This window comes from Copadichromis virginalis, linkage group LG4 (genome assembly GCF_057382275.1).
Source record: "Copadichromis virginalis isolate Kocher_CV1m ecotype Utaka linkage group LG4, C_Virginalis_male_GT1.1, whole genome shotgun sequence".
Classification (NCBI taxonomy): domain Eukaryota; kingdom Metazoa; phylum Chordata; class Actinopteri; order Cichliformes; family Cichlidae; genus Copadichromis; species Copadichromis virginalis.
In genome coordinates, this window is record NC_140621.1 from 11,531,763 (window position 1) to 11,555,461 (window position 23,699).

Consider the following 23,699-nt stretch of genomic DNA (forward strand, 5'->3'; position numbering starts at 1 on the left):
GCGTCAGGTTCATTTAAGGTTGTGGACACGGGATTATTGTTGCCATATGTTCACTACCATCTTCTTTTCCACCTGTGCTTGGAGACTTTTTTCCCAGTCTGTACAATGAAAAATCTGCACCTTCATTCACTGAACGGAAGTTTTACATTTAAAGTTTGACTGACATTTAGTTGTTATTCATTAAGTCGTACGTTTCGATACGCGAGTCAGCAACTCTCTCGCAGCTGAACTTTCAACCTCTCAGCTTTAAAGGCCTGTGGCACAGTGCAGTGCCTGAACCATTTCTGTGCATCAGACTCAATCTCATCTCTCCATTCTTTAGCTATAACTGCTTATGTGTGACGGTTATAAGGAGGCGGAAACCAATCCCAGTTTGCATTATGCAAGAGGAAGGATACAAACTGGGCAGGCTGGCAGTCAATCACAGAGCTGACACATAAACGGACAGCCATTCACCTCTGTGTTCACGGGCAATTTTACCACACAGTTACTCAAACCTGCATGCCTTTGTTCTGTGGGAGCGTGGAAGCGTTAGCAGAACATGCTAATAAAAAAAGCCACTGGAAGTTGGGAGTCTACTTTTGTCCACAGCAAGTAACAGTTAGAATATTATCAGTGTCTGAGCAACTTGTTCTACACACATTGTCTTAAATAATGTCATCATAATCACGGCTCAACTCAACGTTGTGTCAGTTAATGCTGCTAATGGCAGCAAGTCCAGATCACATCCTTAAGGCGTTCTTTGTTTCAACAGGACCAAAATTACATTATTTTATGAATCCATATTTCAGTCATGTGATCGTCATGTGACCGTCTCAACACCCTGGCAGGCAAAACAGTACTCCAACATGACCTCAAATAGTGGACGCATCTATCTATCCATGGAGGAAAAACGAAGGCCTTTTTAGTGACTTGTGTTCCATATTCTGCCACTGCAGAGCTCAGTGAGAATCTTAAAAAAATCCCTCACCTCACACTGCTGCCAGGATGAAAGCTTTCAAAGTAAGGACAGCTCTCTAGTTTTTGTTTCTTTTTTTAAGGTGAAGAACGAGAAATTGTTCATTGTTCAAAACGCTACAGAGCTAGCTTAAACAAATGTAAATCTTGCGTTTTGTTGGGCATTTACAAAGTAGGGCCAGTAAAGTTTCAACAGCATTAATTTGTCAAATTATTCTTGCCCATCCTCTGTCAGTTCTAAGTTTTAAATATCTAGTCTGCACGAGGTTTAGGTAAACAGAATGAACCAGAATAGATGATTCATTACACCGTTTCGTTATTTATTTAACAAAAATCAAGCCAAAATGCACGGTGAGAAACTACGTAGACCACATGATTCACTAGCTTGTAGAACCACATTTAGCAGCATAACTTGTAGTAATTTTTCTCTGTATGACTTTCTCTCATGTCAATTTTGTCCCAGTCTTTTTTGCAATGTTGCTTCAGTTCATTGAGATTTGCAGGTGTTCATTCATGCACAGCTAACTTAAGCTAAGCTAAATGCAGCTAACTGCATTTTTATCAGGTTGTATGTGACTGGGCAATACTTTTCTTTTCTTTTTCGTATATTTGCTGTGCTTGGGATCGTTGTCCTGTTCCACGGCCCAATTTTAAGCCAAGCATTAGCTGTCAGACACATGGACTCGTATTTGACTCGAGAATACTTTGGTATGCAGAGGACTCATGGCCGACTCAATGGCTGTAAGGTCACTGAATTGACTTTACAGCCACCTCCACCACTGTGCTTCACAGTTGGTATGAGGTGTTTATGCTGATATGCTGCATTTGAATTTCTTCAAATGTGGGTTGGGCATTATGGCCAGACATCTCCACTCATGTCCCATCTGTCGAAAGGACATTGTTCCAGATGTCTTGTGGTTTGTTCGGATGCACCTTTGCAAACCTGAGCAGTGCTGCTGCTGTTTTTAGTGAAGAGGCTTTCTCCTGAAAACCCTTTGAAAAACCATATTTTTTCATTCTTTTTCTAATTGTACTGTCATGAACTTTAACATTTAACATGCTAACTGAGGTCTGAAGAGTCTGAGATATAGCACTTCTGTTGTTTGTAGCAATTTCTCTGAGCATTAAACGATCTGACCCTGGGGTGAATTTACTGGGACCTCCACTAAGTTTGGTGTAGGTCTTGGGAGTTTTCCACTTGTAAATAACAGAATGATCAATCTCCGATTGTTTGGAAATGACCTTATAACCCTTGCCAGATTGATGCGGAGCAACAATTGCTTCTCTAAGATCATTGATGTCTTTCTAGCCTTATACTTTTTTATTATCAGGATGTCTGTAAATGTATGAATGGATATCTGTATGTATGGGATGGTATAAAAAAATGACATATTCTACTCAGAGAATACAGTTTCACTCCATATATTTACCTTGATCTCCTTGTCCCACCCAGTCTTTACAATAACTTGCTGCCTGTTAGTTCTTAAGGGTGTCTTGACATCTTTTTAGTGAAACAAACAGATTTTTTTGGAGACAGCGCATAACCAGGATTTTGTAACAAACAAAAAAAAAGCAGAATAACAAATAGGCAACTGCTAACCAAGTTTTGAAATTAAAACAGCTGTGGAGCAGCATTCAAATAACACATCACCACTCTGGAGCCTCTGCTGCAGTGCATTGCTCAAAGGCACCTTCACTGAGCTGATAATATCTAATCAGAGTTGCGTCTATAAGGCTTAAGGCTTAAAATGCTTGAAAAGTGAAAATCAGACGATAAGAGATCCAGATAAAAACACACAGATACTCGCGGACTTCATAGGGAACAGCTAACTCATTGCTTCTATTCATTTTAACAGTTTACAAAATGTTTTACTGTTAACAACAGAGGACAATTAGGTTAGTCAGGACTTATAATTTTGTGCACATCGGCTGTTTTTTTTTTCATATGAGTGTCTTACCCTCCCCCCCGACACACACAAAGACCGTCAGTGTCTCCCTCTGTCTCACCCTGTCCCACTGTCTCTCCTTGTTGAGCAGAATGATGACCAGCTTGGGATGCATCTGGTATCCGTCCTCACTGAACGACAGATTTCGTCCCTCAAACGTCACATTCATCAGGTACCTGCAGAAGAAAACATTGAGGAAAGAAACAGACTGACGCATATATCACTTGCTGGAATATATCCTTGTCACTGGCATTTCACAAATGTCTTATTTGTTCTATATATCTACATCCATTCAGGTTCCATTACTCAGTTCTCCAATCATTAAAGTTTTATTGCACATAGACTTATTTTTTTAAGCATCTTTTCTGACAAACCCAGTGATATTGCATAAATTCGTCATCTGCCAAGAAACAGCTATCAACTAATGTCGAACCAGCTCTTCCATAAATAGATATACATTAGTCATCAACAGAACGGCAGATGATGTCTTTAAGACGGGACTAAAGAAAATGAATTTCAGCAAATTATGTCATCCCTAAATGTCAAATATTACATTTCAATTGCTGCCAATGAGTTCACCTTTTCTGTTGTGACATTCAGTGTGAAATTTTGTGTATTTGCCCTCTGATATTTCCCCATCACGAGCTGGATGAAAAAGTTCATATCAAACCTCTATCTGTTAAATAAAAGCTACAGTCAGCAGGTAGGTAGCTTAGCACAAAGACTGGATACACAGGGAAACATTGGTCACTCAGTACTTCATCCTTCAAACGTAACAAACACAGAAATTCACACGTTGTACAAGGTGTGAGAAAAAAATTCGACATCTCCAGCATTAAAAACAATTAACAACCATATCAATCAGACTTTGAAGGCTGACCCTTATCATTCAGTCTTATACATGTACCCATCTACAGATTGTTTTGATAGTAGCTGCTATTTTCTTTTCAGACCAGTCTCTCCATTTGAGTCTTATACATCATTTAAGAACATCTGTGTCCAACTGAGTCAGCTACCATGCCTCTGATCATCGCTGGTAATGACAGCTGGTTCTGCAACTACAATATTAGAAGCAAACATGAGTTTTTACATGGATGAATCTGCAGTGCCTGAAGGTGACGGTTAAGGTCAGCGTGGACAAGGAATATGCTTGTTTTGTGACATTTACCAGTGCACACACTGTGAATTCATCTCACAGGATCAGACTGTCAAAGCAGAGTGAGTGCAACGAAAATGATCAGAGTGGCTTAAGTTTGCAGAGAGATTCCCAACACATTGCGATCAATCTGAGTAATTCTGCAACCAGTCTCGTTTCAATTGGAGACTCAGCTAGTTGTGTCCTGGTTTCATTCTTAAATTAAAAAGAAAGGCTGCCAAGCTCCTTAATCATTTTACAGTTAAATCACAATCCTGCCACAACGATGTCTCTATTTGTGAAGGAATGTCTCAAATCTCATATTTTGTCTGGACTCTGAATGTAATTAGTTTCTGTGAATTTCTAATTAATGCGAAATTCTGTAAGCTAATTTATCACACTGCATAAGACTGCATGTAACTGCCAATTCGACCACGATCAATCAAACTGATAGCAGACTGACTTCGTCTTATTGCCATTTTATCATCATCTTAATGTGCCAAAGTCGCTTTGGAGACGACAACTGCGAGTGATTACAAGTTCTTTGTTTACGGCCTTAACTGCGGTTCTGCTACAGTCTCTATCTACTGTTCTTCCTATGGTGACTGTAGCACAAGAGACAACCTTGAGAAGAAAAGAAACTGTTGTGACTGTCGCCGAGGGGCAGCACACACCATTGGCAGGATTTTTCTTCTGTGGTTAATGTTGCTTCTCTGTCCTTTTTGTCACAGACCCAAATCGTAATCAAGTCGAAGGGTTGCTGTCTAACACAGTCGAGGACCAAATCCAGTGCACATTACATATGAACAACAAGCGCATGAACAAGTGATTTGAAAATAGCAGTCATTCTGGGCTGAAATCTTTTGCCATGCAACCAGCAGAGATTCCATGAAGTTACTGTTTCTGACCAAGAAACAGCAGTCAGACCACACTCTGAAAACGTATGCTTCAAAAAAGGAGCTCATTAGCGAGCTTTAGAGGTTCTGGCAGGTGGATTTTTTTTACCTTTATTCACACAGTCGGGGTAGTTGCTTCACTCTGTTTTAAGACTTTAAGCTAAATTATGTTCTCTGTCGTCCTGTCTGGGGGTTGATTTCTGCATGAACGGCTGCCAAACACAGCCATGAGAACTGTGATTAAAAAACATTATTAAAATCCAGCTTATCCATTGTCCTCATCATAAGATAATTACAAAGAGATGAAAAAAAATCTACAACCAAACAGCTTAAATATTCACTAAATATACAATTTGAAATAACTGCTCGGACATAATTTAAAATCTATGAGCGATTTGAAGTTAATTTTTCCTGGAGCTGAAGGGACACGCACATGAGCAATGCAGTTTCTATCGGGTGTCAGAAGTGTGTGTCAGGTGGAATAATTTCACTTCCCTGCAACTAAAACAACACACACACACACAGCACTCAGCAGTGCCATACCCTCATGCAGAGGGTATGGTTATTGTGCGTGGGAGTGTGTAAGTGCATGTACATGAGGACAGCAATGTTTATGTCAGATGAACTTGAATTCACTTCACTGTCATCCCACACACACACAGACACACACTCTCTCTCTTAACTATTTCACTCCCTCACCCCTAGCCTTCCCGCTCTGTGACTGTTTCCATGGAAACTCTCTACCTCAAAAGCATGCACGCTATATATATATATGGAGAGAGATGAATAAATACATGGCAAAAGATACTGCATCTGGAAGTGTGTGCATGTAGAGGATTGTATGTTGATGGGATCTATCTATCTATCTATCTATCTATCTATCTATCTGTGATGAAATGACTTATGTAATCCAGCAATTACTCTAATGCCAGCTTTCTTATTCTTTCCTCTCTATCAAAAATTGATATTTTCAATGGGCTGTGATGATCACACTCATCCACCATCACACCGTCTCATGCAGCCCCATGTGTCCGGCTTACAGCCGCTCCTGTAGAGCCTTGGCAGTGATACAAAGTGCATAGAATCTGCTGCATAAATCATAAGCCATTTACAAAATGACTCGACGCTGCGGTCCCTTTAATCTTTACTGAGCAAGCTATTGTTACATGCTGCAATTCAGAGCCTTGTGTGTGTGTGTGTGTGTGTGTGTCTATGAGTGTGCACGTGAGCATCCTACACACTGACAGCAAGGAAACACAAGCATATGTGTGTTGCCATAGCAGCCACAACCACTGTTACTATGGTAACGGTAATCTCGCAGAGGGTGGGAAAGAGACACAGAGAGAGTGAGAGGGGTGGGATTCAAAGAAGAAGAGGGAGGGGATGGGTCATAGTACAGGCAGATTTCAACACGTCTCTCTTCCCCTCATCATCCTGCAACTTCTGTGTTTACAGGAAAGCAATCTGTGTTCACTCTTCATTCAAGCGCATTCTCTGAACTTCCTGTAAATATAATAAAACTGGACCTACACGCATCTCCAGACACAGTGATAACAGCTTAGTAAGCAGCAGTCTCTGGGAGTGACAAATGAAACCAAAGCAGAACAGCAGCTCCTTCAAAGACCACTTGAGACTTAAGAAAGAGAGTCAATCCCCATAGGGTCCCTTGTTAAAAGTTCAAAAAAAGTATGTTTCTTGCTTGGTCCATTTATAACAACTGTACCAGACAATTTTTTTCCTATTACTCAGCCTTTTCAGGTTTTGAAGGCTCAAAATTAGGGGCGTGGCTGCTTTGACTGTATACCTACAAAGGTGACTAGCCACAAGTGGTGTAGTAGACGTCACCTCAGCACATTCTGGTCACTGAACTGAGCTTTGGGTCATGTTTTTGGTGCCCTCTGGAGCCTTTTAATGCAACTATGACATTTAAAATGGCTTTCTTTTCAGGTGTTTGTATGGTGTAGCTTTGCCAAATAAATGTGTAGTATTTTAATTGTATGTAACTTAGCACTAAATTAACAGTTGTCTGCGTCTGTGTGTTGTACCTATATATTAATCAGGTATAACATTATGAACACCTTGCTAATGTTGTGTTGGAATTGGAATGAAATCTGGAGAATTTGGGGGTCAACTCAACATCTCAAACTCATTGTTGTGCTGCCAAACCATTCCTGAACTATTTTTGTTTCGTGGCAGGGTTCATTATCCTGCTGACAGAGGTTACAGCCATCAGGGAATACAATTTCCATGAAAGAGCGTATGTGGTCTGCAACAATGTTTAGGTAGTTGTTACTTGTCAAAGTAACATCCACATGGATGGTAGGACCCAAGGTTTCCCAGCAGAACATTGTCCAAAGCAACAGACTGCCTCTGTCAGTTGTATTTCTTCCCTTAGTGCATCCTGGTGCCAGGTGTTCTCCAGGTAAGCAACGCACACACGCATCTACATGATGGGAAAAAAGGCCCAATTTTCCTGCGCCTAACACATCAACTTTGAGGACAAAATGCTCACATGCTCCCTAATATATCCCATCCAATGGTGAAGAGATAATCAGTGTTATTCGCTTCACCTGTCAGAGGCCTGATTGGTGTAAAGTCCACAGATGCAGCTTGTTAGCATTAGCTAACTACCAACACATTCTCACTCCCAAACCGTAATATTTTATGCTAGGTGACAAATCGTCAACATATTACGCTTCCGGGCACCAAACACGTCCCTAAATGAGGAGATTGGAAACATGAGAACCGTTTGGACTCAATCTACACATGTTCGTCATTTTACTTAAATTGCTTTGGAAAACACTATTTGATGTCATTAAAGTGCTGTTAAGGTTTGGGATAAGGTTATGGTTAGGGTTAGGGCTGGAATACATGGCTGGAACGTGTATTACCGCGGGACCGTCATTCTACTGGATTTCACCCATAACCCGGCGCTTAGCATAAGATTGTGGAAGGTCACCTTTCGCGTTCCTCAGGAACGCTGCGGGACGTGACAAATCGTCAGGATGTTAGGCCTCGGGAGTGAGAACCGGCTGTGACTACTAAGGTATTTGCCCTCTCCTCCAAAAATGGTCACTTCTGTCTCTAAAGAACCAAGATGAAAAAGCCCAAAATGGCTCAAATGTAGGCTTGAAAAACAGATCTCTAAAAGACAGTGAATAACTCACGGTGGCTATCTCCATCTTTTATTTACAGTCCATGCAGTTTACCATGTAGCAAACCTCACAGAGGCATATAAAGACTAGAGCTGCAAGAATGCGGTGACTGTTATTCCAAAGCTGAGTGACAGGATGATTGCATGTCACCATCGCTGCCTTCCTGTAATGTGAACACAAACCGATCCCTGCTTTTCCATAAGTTACTGTAGGTGTCATGAGATGGTATAAAGTTATGTGGATGGTAGGAATCTGAATACGCAGGTGTGACTAGCATAATAAGACAGAATCGCATCCACCTTCCCCGCTAAAATGCATGTTTTGATATCCTGTTGAACCTGTCAGTTTCCTGCATGAGCTGGAGGAGAGTATCTCAGCTGTGCTGTACACGAGGTGAATTAAAATTCAAACAGCAGCAGCTGTCGTCACCTGGCGAACAAAAGCTAGTAACACTGACCGGAGTCCGACATGTACTACTCCAATCAAATCTACAGAAAACGATTTCTACATTCAGGAAACGCCTCATATTTTTTGCAGCATGAACCACAATGCAGCGAATCCATTTGCATGCACAGGTTTATCTAAAGACAAACCAGAACAACGCTGTGCCACAACAACACGGCACGCAGCAGCACACTTCCCATGCTAACTCCATGGCCTGACAAAGATAGGTTTGAGCGCATGTTCTGGTGTGAATAATGGAGGAGTTGTGTAAAATATTGATAAGTCAGTTTTAATAAATTAACCCTGACATGAATTAATTATGAATTACACTCCTTAGCAATTACTGTGGTACAGTGTAATCACTGGATCTGAAGAGGAGGGATCTATACTGAGAGTGATAACAAGCCATGTAGGGCTCCGTGCGGCTGAGGTAGAAAAACATACTGAGGCTTTGTTGCGTGCACACTTGGGGTATAATGTGTGAATGCGAGGGGAGGTGTGACTATATACATTCAGCGGCATCCATATACAACGAGTGAATGTGTAAACAAAGCTGCGCTAATAGGAGGGAAGAAGCGTGGACATCAATATGTGGCTTTGACACATGATCGACAGCACTTAATTAAAACTAATTACAGTGACATTTCTTTAAAGCACTAGCCCTCGAACAGACTGCATTGTCTACATTGCAGATATAATGGATACCTGAGGCAATATTCTCCTCTTGATTTTCTAATTTCAGAGCATTTTGGAATAAAACTTCAAAAACCTTAAAAGACAAACCTATGTACTGTACTGCTATACAAATTGAAAATTATAATAGCCTGCAGCAAAAAGGAGGTAGGTGAAGATGGGATGCAGCAGAGGGGAGGGGAAAAGAGCGAGAAGGATGTAATAAAAAATACTGGGGAAAGGAAAAGATTATGTGAGATAAAATAAGAAACACAGAAAAGCAGAGGACTGGATAAACCTGGCAGACAAAAAGAGATTTAGTGACAGGACAGATGAAAAGATTTAGGAGGAGCAAGGCAATAAAGATGGAGAGACGGGAGATGGAAGAAAGAGGAGAGAGGATTCCTGACCTACTTCCAATCAAGCCCCATCAAAAACAGGTACCTATCTGCCACCTCCCACTGCCTGCCCCATAAACACACACATCCAGCTGGGCTCCACAGACTCACACGCACATGCACACAAAGACACGCGCAAACACCGAGTCGGACACGGTCCCATTGAGTTGGCATTTCTCAGCGCAACAGGGTCAAAATGCAACTGCAGATTGTTCTGTATCCAGAGCATGCGTGCAAGCACACACCAACACACTGACGCACACACGTGTATGTGCTTAAATATATATAGATATATACCCCATATTGAAAGCCTTACTGAGGCCACAGAAGTTCAAAAATGCCCACGGAGCTTAAAAGCACTTGACACCTTTCCAAGACCAACCTCATCTGGAACCTGTCCACGCCTGGCAAGGTCAGGGCCAGTGTTGTCAAACTCATGATTCTCACACTGTTGTGTATTGCTCGCTGCTGGCCTCTACTGCCACCTCTCCCTCGCTCTGTCCCTCCCTCTCCTCTGTGCTTTGCACTCCTCTTCTTCCCCTTCCTGCTATCTTCATTTGTCAGGCTCATGCTGTAGAATTAGCTGGAATGTCACAGCGCTGGCTACAATGGACTTAATTTACTTAGTGGAGTGACGCGTCCTTCTCTTGTGGTATTCTATGAGGCACTGAGGGCCGAACAAGAAAATGCTAATGTATGGCTTATAAATTCGAGTAGATGACCGTGACCTTAGAGCCAGTCTTCCTCGTTCACCAGCAGATTGAAATGTAAACTAGATTCAATTTACATATTCCCATGCATCTCTTACTGACCTAGCTCGTGTATAATCCACAAGCTGGACCAACTTGTGTTGGAGCTACAATACAAATTTTTCACTCGTACTTTGGGACATATGTATTTCCATATAATCATCGGCTTTTAAGAAGGTTTAAAAATGGATAACTGCCACCGTCCTTCCTTGATTTCTTCACCATCTGCTTCAGATTCTTAATCACGCACTTCAAAGACATCCTAAAAAAATGTTGTGGAATATATCTAAAGCAAGAAGAAGGTACAGGTACTTCTCGCTACTTGCTACCACTCTTTAAACCTGAGATCCCCAACTGGAGAACTTCTACCCTGTAGGCTATCTGCAGCGGCCGTGGTTTATAATGTACCAGACACTAAGAAATGCAAAGGATCACATGGAGAAAAGAAGCTGAGGATTCATCTATGTTGTCATATAATACTGTAGATCAGGGGTGAGCAATCTCAGTCCACGAGGGCTGGTGTCCCTGCAGGTCTTAGATGTGTCCTCGAACCAACACAGCTGATTTAAATGGCTAAATTAGCTCTTCAACATGTCCTGAAGTTCTCCAGAGGCCTGGTAACGAACTAATCATGTGATTCAGATGTGTTGACCCAAGGTGAGATCTAAAACCTGCAGGGACACCGGCCCTCATGGACTGAGATTGCCCACCCCTGCTGTAGATACATGTTTGCTGTTAGCATGTTTGCTTACTGTTAGCTTCACTTCTGCAGCTGGTCCGACACATTCTTGTGTCCCTAAAAACACTTCTGTTGTGTTTTGTGAGATTGTTTTTGGTTTTTGTCAGCGTTTGCTGTGTATTTTTCTATTTCCGTTGTGGTTCGTGTGTTTTGCTGCACTTTTCTATTTGCTGCTGTTTTCTTAAGTATGTTTGACCTCTCAGGGCCACCGTAGATCGCAGTAAAAATATGGGTTTACAAGTAAAATCTGTAGCGTGTGTGTGTAAACATTAAAGCACCCAATTTTATAGCACTAATAGTTAGTTTATTTACCTAAATGTTTCAGATTGGCACATGTGGATTGTGACTTAGCAGTGGGGCAAGCTCGGGACCTATATTGATCAGTGAATCAGTTTCTGATTGGTCCATTTTCCATGGATGTTTTTCCAGCTTAATATGTTGAGATGAAAGCTTCATTTTCAGGTTTAGCTGCTAAATGCCATTTTCGACAGCTTAGAATTAATTGTGCCCCTGCTTGGTTTATTAATGATTTACTTTAAAGGTCTGCTTGAAATTTTTACAAATGGAGTTTGTATTCACTGGAGAGAACACAAAATGTAAGGCTTCCCAGGCGCAGGAAAGAGCTTTTTGATTGAGCTGCCGTCCATCCATCTTTCATTCGTTGACTCACTTAGTAGTGAACGAATCGAGCGGGTGGGCATCGGTCCATGCAGCCAAGCAGCCACGCAAGCCGGGCAACTAGGCGTTCGTTCACTTTCTAATATATAGACTCTAGACCAAATGCTAATCTCTTGATTGAACACTTGAAGACAAAGGTTATCACCAAACAAATTTAGTTAAAGCAGAAAAGGGGCAAAGGATCTTAGCAGTGTTTGCAACTGATCTAATCAACAACACAGCTAAGTTGATTATAAAACTGCAGGTCTGCAGCGCAGGCACCAACTAGGGAGGAGCAGAACGGTAGAGATGAGAGGAAAAATCACTAGAGAAGAGAGGAGAGGAGACAAGAGGAGAGGTGAGGAGGTGTGAGAAGATAAAACGGTAGAGCAGCCCTCCACAGAACAGAATAAAAGTAGAACAAAGCAGAGCAGATGTAGGGGGGAAAAAGCAGAGCAGGGCAGAACAAAAACAGAAGACTACGGGGCGCGAGAGGACAGCCGAGCAGAGCAGAGAGAACGCGGCAGAGAGACCACAGCAGAGTTGAGAAGAACAAAGCAGTGCGCAGCAGACCACAGCAAGGCAAACACATGAACAGAAGAGAGAGGAGGGGGTTGTATTCTGGGGCAAGAGCAGCTGCCATAAACACCACTGTTATCTCAAAGCAGTAAGCAGTGGTGAAACAAATGCAAAAGGTTCAGAAAGGAGAGAACAACAGGCAGGGGCTGAAATGACATCCAAAGAGTTGACTGGACAACAAAGTTTTGTTGCCTTTGAGCAGGATGCAGTTAAGCTTGACCATGAGCAAAAAAATTACACACATCCCAAAAGAAGAGCCCGAGTTTCCACAGTAGGCTCCACGTTTCTCTGGCGTCTTATGAGCGTGAGAAGAGTATTTCGGGATGTATGCATGCTTGCATTCAGCAGAAAAATTGCAGGAGAAGGCAGAAAAAGACTATTTGTGCATCTATACATCTGTCTGAATCAGCCAAAAGGGGTCAGCGCATTTCGTTTTCTGTGCAAGTGTCTGTGATCTGCCACCGGTGTCCTGAAGCGATACTGACAGTCTCTTTAGCAAGCATACACACATATGCTGCCCTGTACGACACCTGTGCACACATGCACACGTGGCTTTCCTTGACAGTTGGTCTCTCTTTAGGGCAATAAAAACACACATACCCACGCACATCTATCTCCAGCAGACGCGCAGAGTCGCGGAGGGGTGAAACCGCCACTGAATATAATGCTGCGCTGAGCTCTGGAGCGCAGCACGACAGGGGATAGTGTTCGCCGACTGAAACGCCATTGGGACCAATTAGGCGGCGCGCAGAGCAAAGCGCAGCCCAACGCTAGGCTTCACATCCAGTTCAAAAGGCCTGCTGCTGGGACGGACAGCTGAAGGGGTGGGGTCGGTTTTCCTGAAGATGGCAGCATGTGAAGGGGTGTTTGTGCATAGGGTATTATTACGTGGGGGGAGGATGATCACAGCGTGCAGGGGATGGAGATGCTAACACGCACGTGCTGCAACATCTGCTGCACCAATGATGACGATGCCATGGTGATCGTGGGGATGTTAGACCACCAGAACGTTGCAATTTTAAAGCAACATCCACAAATGACTCCCACATCAACTCAGACACATTAGCGTGAATAAACAGCTTTAAACAAACACGACCAGTGCTTTGTGGCATTTCTTCTATATTGTACAGAAGTGTATGGTTTGCACCACAGAGCTGGTTTTCGTGAGATATGTGCCGGCTTGCTGCAGGGCAGAAAGCAAAGGAAAAGGATCGTGGTTCCTAGAGAACACCGAGACTACTGCAGAATGACATATTCAAGCAGCGCGCAAGTGGCAACATCCAGCAGAGAGCTGAACGTTTTATGGGAAAGCAGGCTTACTGATAAAGAACGCAAACCACACCACCAGAAGCTCTGTGATTAATAAAAGTAAGATCCAAGATGTCACTTAATGCTACTTAATCTTTTTGTTTTCCCTGCTTAAAAGTTTTTTTGCGGTTTCAGAACTGGATGAAGATGTGCCAGATCATAGTTCAATCTCAGACTTCTGTTAACTAACAGGTATTTGTCCAGGTAACAGTAAAGGGGCATGAAATTCTGTTTCTGGCTGGACTCTGAGTATAAGTGGCTAATGTGAATTTGTGATTAATGCAAATTTCTGTATATGCAGACAGCAACAGACTTGTGATTTTCACTGATTTAATTCACTGTGTTAATCACCGCAACAGACTGCATGCCATTGCCAACTCGACTCATTCATTGTAAACTGATAGCAGACGGACTCTAATTATTTCCAGCGTCACTGGAAGTTGTGTCACAAATGTAGAAAAATGAAAATAAAACTATAATTTCGTTATCCTTGCATAATGACAACAAAGACCCTCGAATCGTACATCTAAATGTCACAGTGTTGCTTTGCGTGCAATACTATAAGTGCCGACGAAACCAGATAAACTAACTGAGACTGGGTCCATTAAGTGTGATCATGCTGCTCTGACATGCTACGCCCTCTCCACCTTCACTCACCTGAGCACTTCGTTGGGGTTGCCTGAGATGGGGGTCTTTCTGTCAGGAGCTCCGTGGCACTGAGACTTCAAGAGGGTGTGAGGCCCGCGGTCCATCATCATGGTAGAAGTCGCCATAGTGATGATCGCCACACCATCGCGAACCCGCGCCTCTAAGCCGTAGTCCCATTCATCATAGGAGACAGAGAGCAGGCCTGGAAGCAAGAAGAGGAGAGAGATCGTTTAGAGGAAATGGAGAAAGAAGGTAGATGAGGGGTTTTTTGTTTTAAAGGGAGGTGAGAAGGGAAGGAGTGATTCTACGGAGGAAAGTGAAGACACAGCGAGATGGACAGATGGAGGAAACTAAACCGGGGAGACAGGGGGATCAGTGTGCTAGGATATATAGAGTGTACATGCTTTGAACACACTCCAAGAGACAGAGCATACACTACGTAGTGACTCAGGGAGCAGATGAATAGCACTCCCATTCTGACTGACTAAGAGTCTATCATCTTGCTGTGTTTGTCCATCTGTCTGTCTAAAGTACGTTCTGTACGGTCTGTTTGTCGGCCTTTGCACTCTCCGCACGCCTGCTTATCTGTCCTTCTGTCTGCCCGACTCCTGTTCGCATTTGACAATCTGTCAAATGTTTAGGAATATTTATTTGCAGGTCTCTCTCTGTCTGTGTGCCTCCATGCCCATCTCTCCCGATGCCCTTCCAAGTGCCCATCAGCCCATTCAGCTGTTTGCCAGGATACCTGTCGTTCCTCCACCACGTCCTTCTCTGTAGGTATTCGAAGCATTCTCGAGGCTGAGGACAGCCTGGTGGCAGGCAGCGAATCGCAAACACAAAATTTCCTGTAGGTATCCTAAAAACCCGACAATAACTTGCATGAATGTGAAAATATTTTCTTAATGTTACATTTTTTGTTTAAAAAAAGGCATTAACTTACTGTTAGGCTCTTTGGGATGTATTAAACACAGATGCTATGAAAATGAGTTTCACTGATATTAAACAGCTGTTATTGGCAATAAAATCCATTACAATATTCAATTTTAATTACAATAAACCCATGACTAATAGTCATCATTAATTGATTACTCATGGTGCATGTTTCCCAGCAATAAATCTTTATCTCTTTTTAATGACCAGTCATTAAGTTCCCGTGTTCAGCGGTTCAGGACTTCATCATGCTGGATTTAACGATAATAATAACAATGGATTGGATTTATATAGCGCTTTTCAAGGCACCCAAAGCGCTTTACAATGCCACTATTCATTCACTCTCGCATTCATACACTGGTGGAGGCAAGCTACGGTTGTAGCCACAGCTGCCCTGGGGCAGACTGACAGAAGCGAGGCTGCCATTTCGCGCCATCGGCCCCTCTGGCCAACACCAGTAGGCAAATAGGGTAAAGTGTCTTGCCCAAGGACACAACGACCAGGACAGAGAGCCAGGGGATTGAACCGGCGACCTTCCGGTTACAGATACGATTCCCAACCCCCTGAGCCACGGTCGCCCCAACAAGGGGATTGTCCTTAAGCACGGTACACAAGGATTCATTTTGGAGCATCATTTGGTAACAATTTCATGCCTTCTTGGCTTAGGTTACAGTTCAAAGTTGGAGCAGGTGTAAGTTTAATATTAATTGGGTGGTGTAAAGTTAAAATGTTCACCACCCAATTATTACTAAAAGGATCCAATCAGCAAACATGGAAATCTTTTTTTTTTTCTTTTAAGAAAAAAGCAAGCGTTTCTGTGTTCGGTGGTCATGTTAGAGAAGGTGTGACAGCAGTGGCTGAAGCAGTGGTAGGCATTGCCGAACAAACAATGTAACGCTCAAACCTTTCAAGTCAAAAGTCTTAACTACCTCCGCATTTAAAATTGGCTACAAAAATGCCTTTATGACTTCTGAAAACAGCCAACAGCTGATTGTTTAGGAGCCATTAGAGGCCCCCTGGGTTCAAGCTCTCAGGGTTTGTAAGCTTTTAATTTATCTGACTCTCTTCTATTTAATCTGTCCATCTTTCTGTCCATCAGCAGGTCTGCATCTATCTGACAATGTATGACCACATGTCAGCCAGCCCGCTACCATGTCAGCGTGCAGAAATAGACAGGCAGCCTGGCAACCTGCCTTCCTCACGGGGCCTCTGCACTGACAGCTCGGGCCCTTCAGGACCACATCTCATGTCACACATTGTCGACACTTTCTCACCACTCGCTCCGTTCCCCGTTCCTTTTTACATGCTTGACTTTTTATTGCTTTAAGGGCGCGACTTTCTTCCCAGGAAGACATAGGCGAGACGTGTGTGTCGGGAGCACGCGGGCGGACGGTTTGATGTCTTATTGTCGCAGCTCTCTTTTGGGCGTGTAACAAGGTATTACAATGTGGCAGGACATCTCCCTCTCACACATACAACCTAAATCACACTGCAGACATAACGCATCCACAATAAGCAAACTGATCGGAAAGCATAACAGCAGATATTTCTGGAAACAGTTTATTAATGCCAGTGATGTCAGACTGGGTGGTTACATTAACACAGTGTGTGTGGCAGTAGTGTGCAACTTTGATCAAGGGAAAAAAGAGACAGAAAGGCTGTTAGTAGGAGAGAAAGAGCTGAGAGGGAAGAGGAGGGGAAAGAGTGACAGAATGAGCAGAAGAGAGAGAAAGTCAGGCAGCAGCAGAGACACAAAGATACAGACTCAAGAAACACAGGAAGATGAAGGGAGCTGAGACTTGGGAGCAAGTCAGAGGAGGCTGAAATAGTAACACAGAAGAAAAAAACAGAAAAGTGAGGGAACAGCAGCAAAATATAGAGAAGCAAGAAGGAAGAAGGAGTGGGTGAAGAGATGGTTTCCCAAAGCGCTACTTAAGGAAGGGATCAGCGGAATTACCCGTGAGATTTGGAGGCTCTTCATCACACACGGTGCAAATTATTAAGTGTGCCTTGTAAGTAAATTAGGCCCACAGCTAGCATGCACCTCCTGGTGAACCCTGAACCGCCAGAGTCCACAGAGGACACAACCACCGAAACCAACAGTCACATGCGGTGTCGCGGTGTCATTTCACTCTGTGCTGATTCAGAAGTTGGTGCGCTTGACTGCCACTTGCTGCAGGCTTAATTTGGCTTTTCTGATCTCGATGCTTACACAAGGCATGTTGGTTTTTCCAGAACTATCCCAACTGATGCCACAAACAAACATGCAAGCATGTCCTACATACACACACTAGCTGCATTATTAGGTACACCTTGCTAGTCCCACGTTGGATCATCTTTTGTGTTCAGAGCTGCTTAATTCCTCATAGATTCAAGGCACTGAGTAAACTCAGAAACCAGACTGATATGGTTTCAGCTTTGTCACATGGTGTATTATCCTGCTGAAAGCATCCATGGACATGGTCAGCAACAATAATTAGGCAGGCTGTGACATTGAAGTAATGCTTAATTGGAACTAAGACGTCCCCAACACCATTTCCACCAACACCACGAGCCTGAACCACTGATACAACGTGGGTGGATCCATGTTTTCATACCTAAACGGTATGAAAGCTGACTCTCACATGGAATACCTTAAGAAAGATCAAGACTCATCAGACCAGACGGTGTTTTTCCAAACTCCTATTGTGCAATTTTGGTGAGTCTGTGAAAACAATAACCTCAGTTTCCTGCTCTTAGCTGCTGTTGAAGCCCATCTGCTTCAAGATTTAATGTGTTTTGTGTTTATATGAATACCTCGGCTGTAATGAGGGGTTATTTTCATTTTCACCTTCAGAAAACCTGTTTACTCGATCACTTTTTAGGCCATTCTCTGTAAACCCTAGAGATGGTTGTGTGGGAAAATCCCAGTGGATCAGCAATTTCTGACAACAACAACTACACCACGTTCGGTCACTGAAATGACCTTTTTAATCCCCATTCAGATATTCAGAACTTCAGCGGGTCTTCTTACTCGTGTCTACATGCCTGGAAGTATTGACCAGAGAGCAGTAGGCCCAGGTTCGAGTCTGACCTGCAGTCCTCTGCTGCATGTCTTCCCTTCTCTCCCCTCTTCCCTGACTAGCTCCACTGTTTCTACCCAATAAAGGCTGAAAGGCAAAAAAAGAAATAAGAATAATCTTTTTTTTTTTAAAAAGGAACCAGCAACAAAGACGCTGCTTCACTCCAGAAAAAAAATAACGTTTTTAAATTGGCGTCTTTCTGGACAACTCATATGTTGTCATATGTAGACTCGTGTTTGTTATAGGCCAATATGTCATCAAGCTGATAAATATCTGTCAGGGCAATATAGAGTTAACAGTTGCTAACTTTCTTAGGCTGCTAGGATTTTGATGCTATTCTTCTACGTTTTTGCACTTCAAGACAAAACCACAAAGCAGAGGCATTTGGAAAGCTTTAGCATTTTAGTGATTAGAAAGGTGAGGCTGTTCTCAGTACAGGTTTTACAGACTGTCACTGCTGAAGCTGTTTAAAGGAAACTCGTCAGCCAACCATCACTTTCATATTTCTGGCAGGAGCAGCACGAACAAGCACAGATCCTACAGGAGAAGAGCTGTGAATCAAAGCTTGGCCATCTGGATACTCATGGTTTCTTTGCACGCTGTCTTAAAACACTGTATTAATGACATTTTAAGTAAAGGTATGATCTAAATAATCATGTTTTTGACACAAGCGACGTCATAAAAAGTCGTCTTACTTTGAGAATTCTGTGCGGTTATTTTGGCACATTCTGTATCCTGTTCATCACGCACGAAACAGGAGGACGACATTTAGCCTGAAATGTGTCATTTTGTCCCATGTGAGTCATGTCATGATAATTGAGTGTTAACTGAAAGAGTTTTGTGTGTGTCCATCGACGCAGCTCTACTTTGCAATCATCCAGGCGGTACATGAGCGAGACGCGATTATCTCAGCGGCAACATAAATCAAGAGGGACGTTGTTGTGTGATTTACATAACTGATACGGTGATATATCAAACTTTATAGAGTGGAACCCTAATTTGTAACAGACAGAGTGACACAAACGCGCACAGAATTCGGTTCACCCTGTCCAACGAGTAAACACCGGTCGTCCTTCACCATATGAAGTACACGGCAGTGCGCAAACACACAACCCATTTGATTACATTCGCTCATTATTTTCTCATGCAAATTAAACCCTGAACCAATCGTAACTTTCACAGACAAATGCACATAGACATCACACACTGAAACAAAAACAAAAGCACACACACACACACACATACAGACCGGCCTGCAAACACACTCCTAGCTCCCACTCAAGAGTAAATCATCTGTGGGTGCCAATAGGGGAACAGAGGTAAAAGGTTTGAGTTACGGTGCCTGAACGGGACAACGGTCTCAGGTTCCGCCTGGAAAACCATTTCCCAGAAACTGCTGAGAACAGGCGGCAGTGTAATTTCGCCCCTCCGTTGTAAATCAACCAGCCAAACACCAACAAATTACAGCGCTCATACGTCTAGCTTAGATATACTACCTCCTCTACAGTTTTCTCTCCCACAGAGAGCCAAAAGTTGAGGAAAGTTCCATTAGTTAGCACGGTGGGGACATCACTAACAGTTAAAGGTTTGATTCCCACTGAGAGATGGCCTTTCTAAAAAGTGTCTGTCCACCCCCAAGCGCTGAGTGTCGTTTTCGATGAGTCAGCCTGACAGGTTTGCCTGACAAATTGCGTGAGCAGGTTGAGTGTTTTAATGTGCCCCAACTTAGACATCACTTTGGTTTCACATTTGACCTGAAAAGGTTACCTCCGGTGGTGCTGTGGAGAAAAGAGGCTTCCTCATTTCTTGTTAGAAAAGGTCAGTTTGTCTTACAAAACAATCCAACAGTGAACTGGAAAGAAAATTTAAGGAATAGCTTTTCAGTGGTTCTGCCGTCCGTCTTTGTCCGTCTTTGGTTTTGTTTCTACTCGGATCATTATGATTTTCAAATACAGAGAGTCGCTTTTAGGACCGATCTAAAAGAAGTTTACTATATCATTATCACTGTTTTGGAAATGAAACAAAACGCTTTTCTGTAATGTGGTGCAGTATATACTGTCATGGTCCTGGGTCGGTGACCCAGCGCTTTTAGTTTGTTATCATTTTCTAGATGATGATTGTTTAAGTTCTGTGTAACTCCGTGTCAGTCTGTTACCCTGTCTTCCACGGTGTCCTGTTCCCTGTCTGCGTCTCTCTGCTTCTCATCCCGTTGTCGTATGCTCCCAGGTCTGTTATTTTTAGTCCTCCCAGTTTAGGTGTCTTTAGTTATTTGTTATGCCCCACTGTTTGTTTGCCACTACACCTCTGTAAATAAAACCACCGGTATCTCATCCACTGCCTGCATCTTGGGTCCTTCTTCCAACTCCACACGGCTCGCCTCGGCAGCCGTGACATATACCACAGCTCGGCTGCAGCTTCTTCTTCTTATGAAAAATGAAGCAAATGAAGAAATTAAAACTTGTGTTCTTTCTAAGTGCCAGCAGGGGGCGAGTCCTCAGGCTGTCAACTTGTAAGGACGTCAATGGGCGGGGAAACTCTTTGCCTCATTTGAGTGGCCATCTTTAACTTTCATATATAGTCTGCACAATATACATTGCCAGTCCCGATTCAAGTCTCAACATTAGCACAGTGTGCCAAAAGACATGAGACAAGGAAAAAAATGTGATTGAAGTATCTTTCTGGAAAGGTTTATGAGACTATTTCTAAGGCACGTCCACAAAGGATTTATCTATAAAAGAAGATTTTGAAACAAGATTGAACTTTCAAAGAGGTGCTTGACCTTCCAGAATTCCTCTAATACAGTGACAACTTCTGGAAAGTCTCAAACAACCCAACAAAAACATCCAAAGAAAGTCACGTCTAAACTCAACAAAGGTCAGTTTATTACTCTGCTAACCTGAAGGCTCTGGGCTAAAATGGCAACAAGAATTGGTAAAGTGAAAATCAGTGCTATCCCAACAGTACATTAAGGCTTTTATTAATTTTGCATCAACAAAACCTTTTGGAAGAATACTCTATGGATTTGTTCGAGGCCAAGAGTCTCATCACAGTTTGCATAAACCAAACAAAGACAAACAAATCATTCTACCAACGGTCAAAGCTGAGGGAAGCTGTATAAAGTGGAGATGCTATGTTGCTACAGGCCGACTTGTGATTATTGCAGAAAACATGAATTCTGCTCCCTTAAAGAAAGTCTCTGACAGTGACAGTGGGGACAATGGCAGGTCATCAGTCTGTCACTCTGGGGTATGCAGTGGTGCAGTGATCCTGAACACAAGAATTACCCCCCCTGTGAACGGCTTAAAAGCAATAAACTAAACTTATGGTGAAGTCAAAGTCAAGACTTGAACCCTACTGACATGCTGCAGCGTGAACTGAGAAAACAACAGATCCAGTGTGCATCCACTACGCAGTTCTGCAAAAATTTCCACAGCAGCCATGCAGAGGCCGATCTTTGATTATCGGAGGTGTCTGTTGCAGCTTTGATGCTAAAGCTGACACAACTAGCAATAAAAGCTGGGCCATTTACATGTTTTGGTAACTTTGGTACGTGCAATTATGATTTAAAACAAGCATTTTAGGGCAACATCTTTGTGGCGGGCGTGGTTTGCAGGGCCGCTGCAGGGGAGGCGGACACACCTGAGCAGCATCCGCAATCACGCCTTGTTGTTGTTGTTGGTAGGTGTATGACTGCAAGCTGCAAAGCTGCAGCCGTGTGATTGTGAACAGCAATAGTAATAACAAAGTATGCTGAAAAGCATAAAAATCTTATCGGGTCTGCCGTGGTTCATTTACAATCTTCTGTACTGAAAATGGATGTATTTGTAACACTCCAAATTCTCACCTAATCACTGAATGTTATGTAAATGTTAAACTCCACATGTGTAGGATTTAAGTTGAAAGCAATAAAAGATCATTTATTATGATTTCATTGTGATCCAATTTTAAGTCCGAACTCTGGTTCAGTTTCAGATTTCCTACCTGTGGGGAACTCGGCCGGCACTACATCAGTATCTCCAGCAACCAGCGAGGGCACGATCCACGTGTAGCCATAGCCCGTGATTCCAACAGAGTGGGCCACCTCAAAGATAGTGTTGGCCTCTTCTTTTGTGCAATAGAGAAGAATAACAGGGCTCTGGAGTTTCTTCAGCTGGTTCTGAATCTTCGAATCGCCGTCGTCCACAGACATGTCAAGTAGTAGAACTTCCTCTAATTCCCAGCCCACAAAGCTGTTCTCGATGGTACTACGAATCTGCAGTAGGTAGAAGGGGCTGATTACCACAATGTACTTTGCTTTAGTCTTTAACAAGACAAAAAAAATTCAAACCCTATTATTTTTGTCAACAGTGTGTTTCAATGTGTGTTTGACTTGCATTTTAGTTTATTGTTCCAAGATGAAGCAGTTTATTAAAAACAAAGTGGATACATCACTAGATTGAATTGGAATTTCTTTTACTTAGCACTTCACTTCACAGATCAGGCATTTAGGTTTATACAAATTACTAAATGTTTATAAAACACATCTCTAATCAGCATCATACAGTTTGTGTTACAAAGCACCTGAAAACCCCTGGGACTGAAAAATACAGTCATGCAGTTATTCAAGCGCTTTCAAAAGAAAGTCAGTCTCCAAAGACTCCCATGTTAAAACTAGAGATGGACCGATCCGATATTACGTATCGGTATCGGTCCGATACTGACCTAAATTACTGGATCGGATATCGGAGAAAAATAAAAAATGTAATCCGATCCATTAAATATCACGAAAGCACCTCACAAAACTTGCAACACGCCGTAACTCACCTCAGAACGTTAGCACGTCTGAGCAGTATGCCTCACGTGATAGAGCGGCTGTGGCATGCAGGACCTGTCGGTGCTCTGGATAGCATTTGGAGCTTCGCTAGCAACCCGGCATTTCATCTCCGACAAAGTTATCCCCGAGAGAAGTAAAGCAAGTGTGTAAGTCCATCTCTGAATGTTTGTAAAGCATTCCTGCGTTAAGCTTAACAAGCGATATATGGAGCGACTGCCTCTTCTTGCTGCTACTTCAATCATGAAACTGCTTAACGATCAGCTGATCGGCTTTTCTGTCGGGAGTCCGTGTCTTTAGTTTGTTTTTGGCCCACTTTGCACCAGAAAGAGGAAACCAGCGGCTGAACAACAGCAGCACGTTTAAGCTTGATCAGCTGTTGTTAGAATGTATTTAATATTACTTTCTACACCAGGATCTTTTTCTACGTAGCTGACGCTGGTAACTGTGCAGGGGCGGATCTAGCAAAGTTTAGCCAGGGGGGCCGATAGGGCATTAACAGGGAAAAGGGGGCACAAAGACATACTTTTCTTTCTTATTCTCATTTAAAATGTCTAGCTTTTAATAAATAATTATCTGACACCCAAAGTTTTAATTTGATGCAAAATGAATAG

At 42.8% G+C, this 23,699-nt stretch overlaps 1 protein-coding gene across 2 annotated transcripts in view; it reads right to left on the reverse strand.

Moving 5' to 3' along the window:
- grin2ba (glutamate receptor, ionotropic, N-methyl D-aspartate 2B, genome duplicate a) overlaps window positions 1-23,699 on the reverse strand; it is a 143,700-nt gene that overhangs the window by 39,572 nt on the left and 80,429 nt on the right. For both annotated transcript variants that reach the window (XM_085453546.1, XM_085453547.1), the window contains 3 exons: window positions 22,257-22,527; window positions 14,293-14,485; window positions 2,965-3,079 (listed from right to left, as the gene is read on the reverse strand). In XM_085453546.1, coding sequence (XP_085309672.1) covers window positions 2,965-3,079; window positions 14,293-14,485; window positions 22,257-22,527 — 579 coding nt within the window. The remainder of the gene's footprint in view (window positions 1-2,964; window positions 3,080-14,292; window positions 14,486-22,256; window positions 22,528-23,699) is intronic.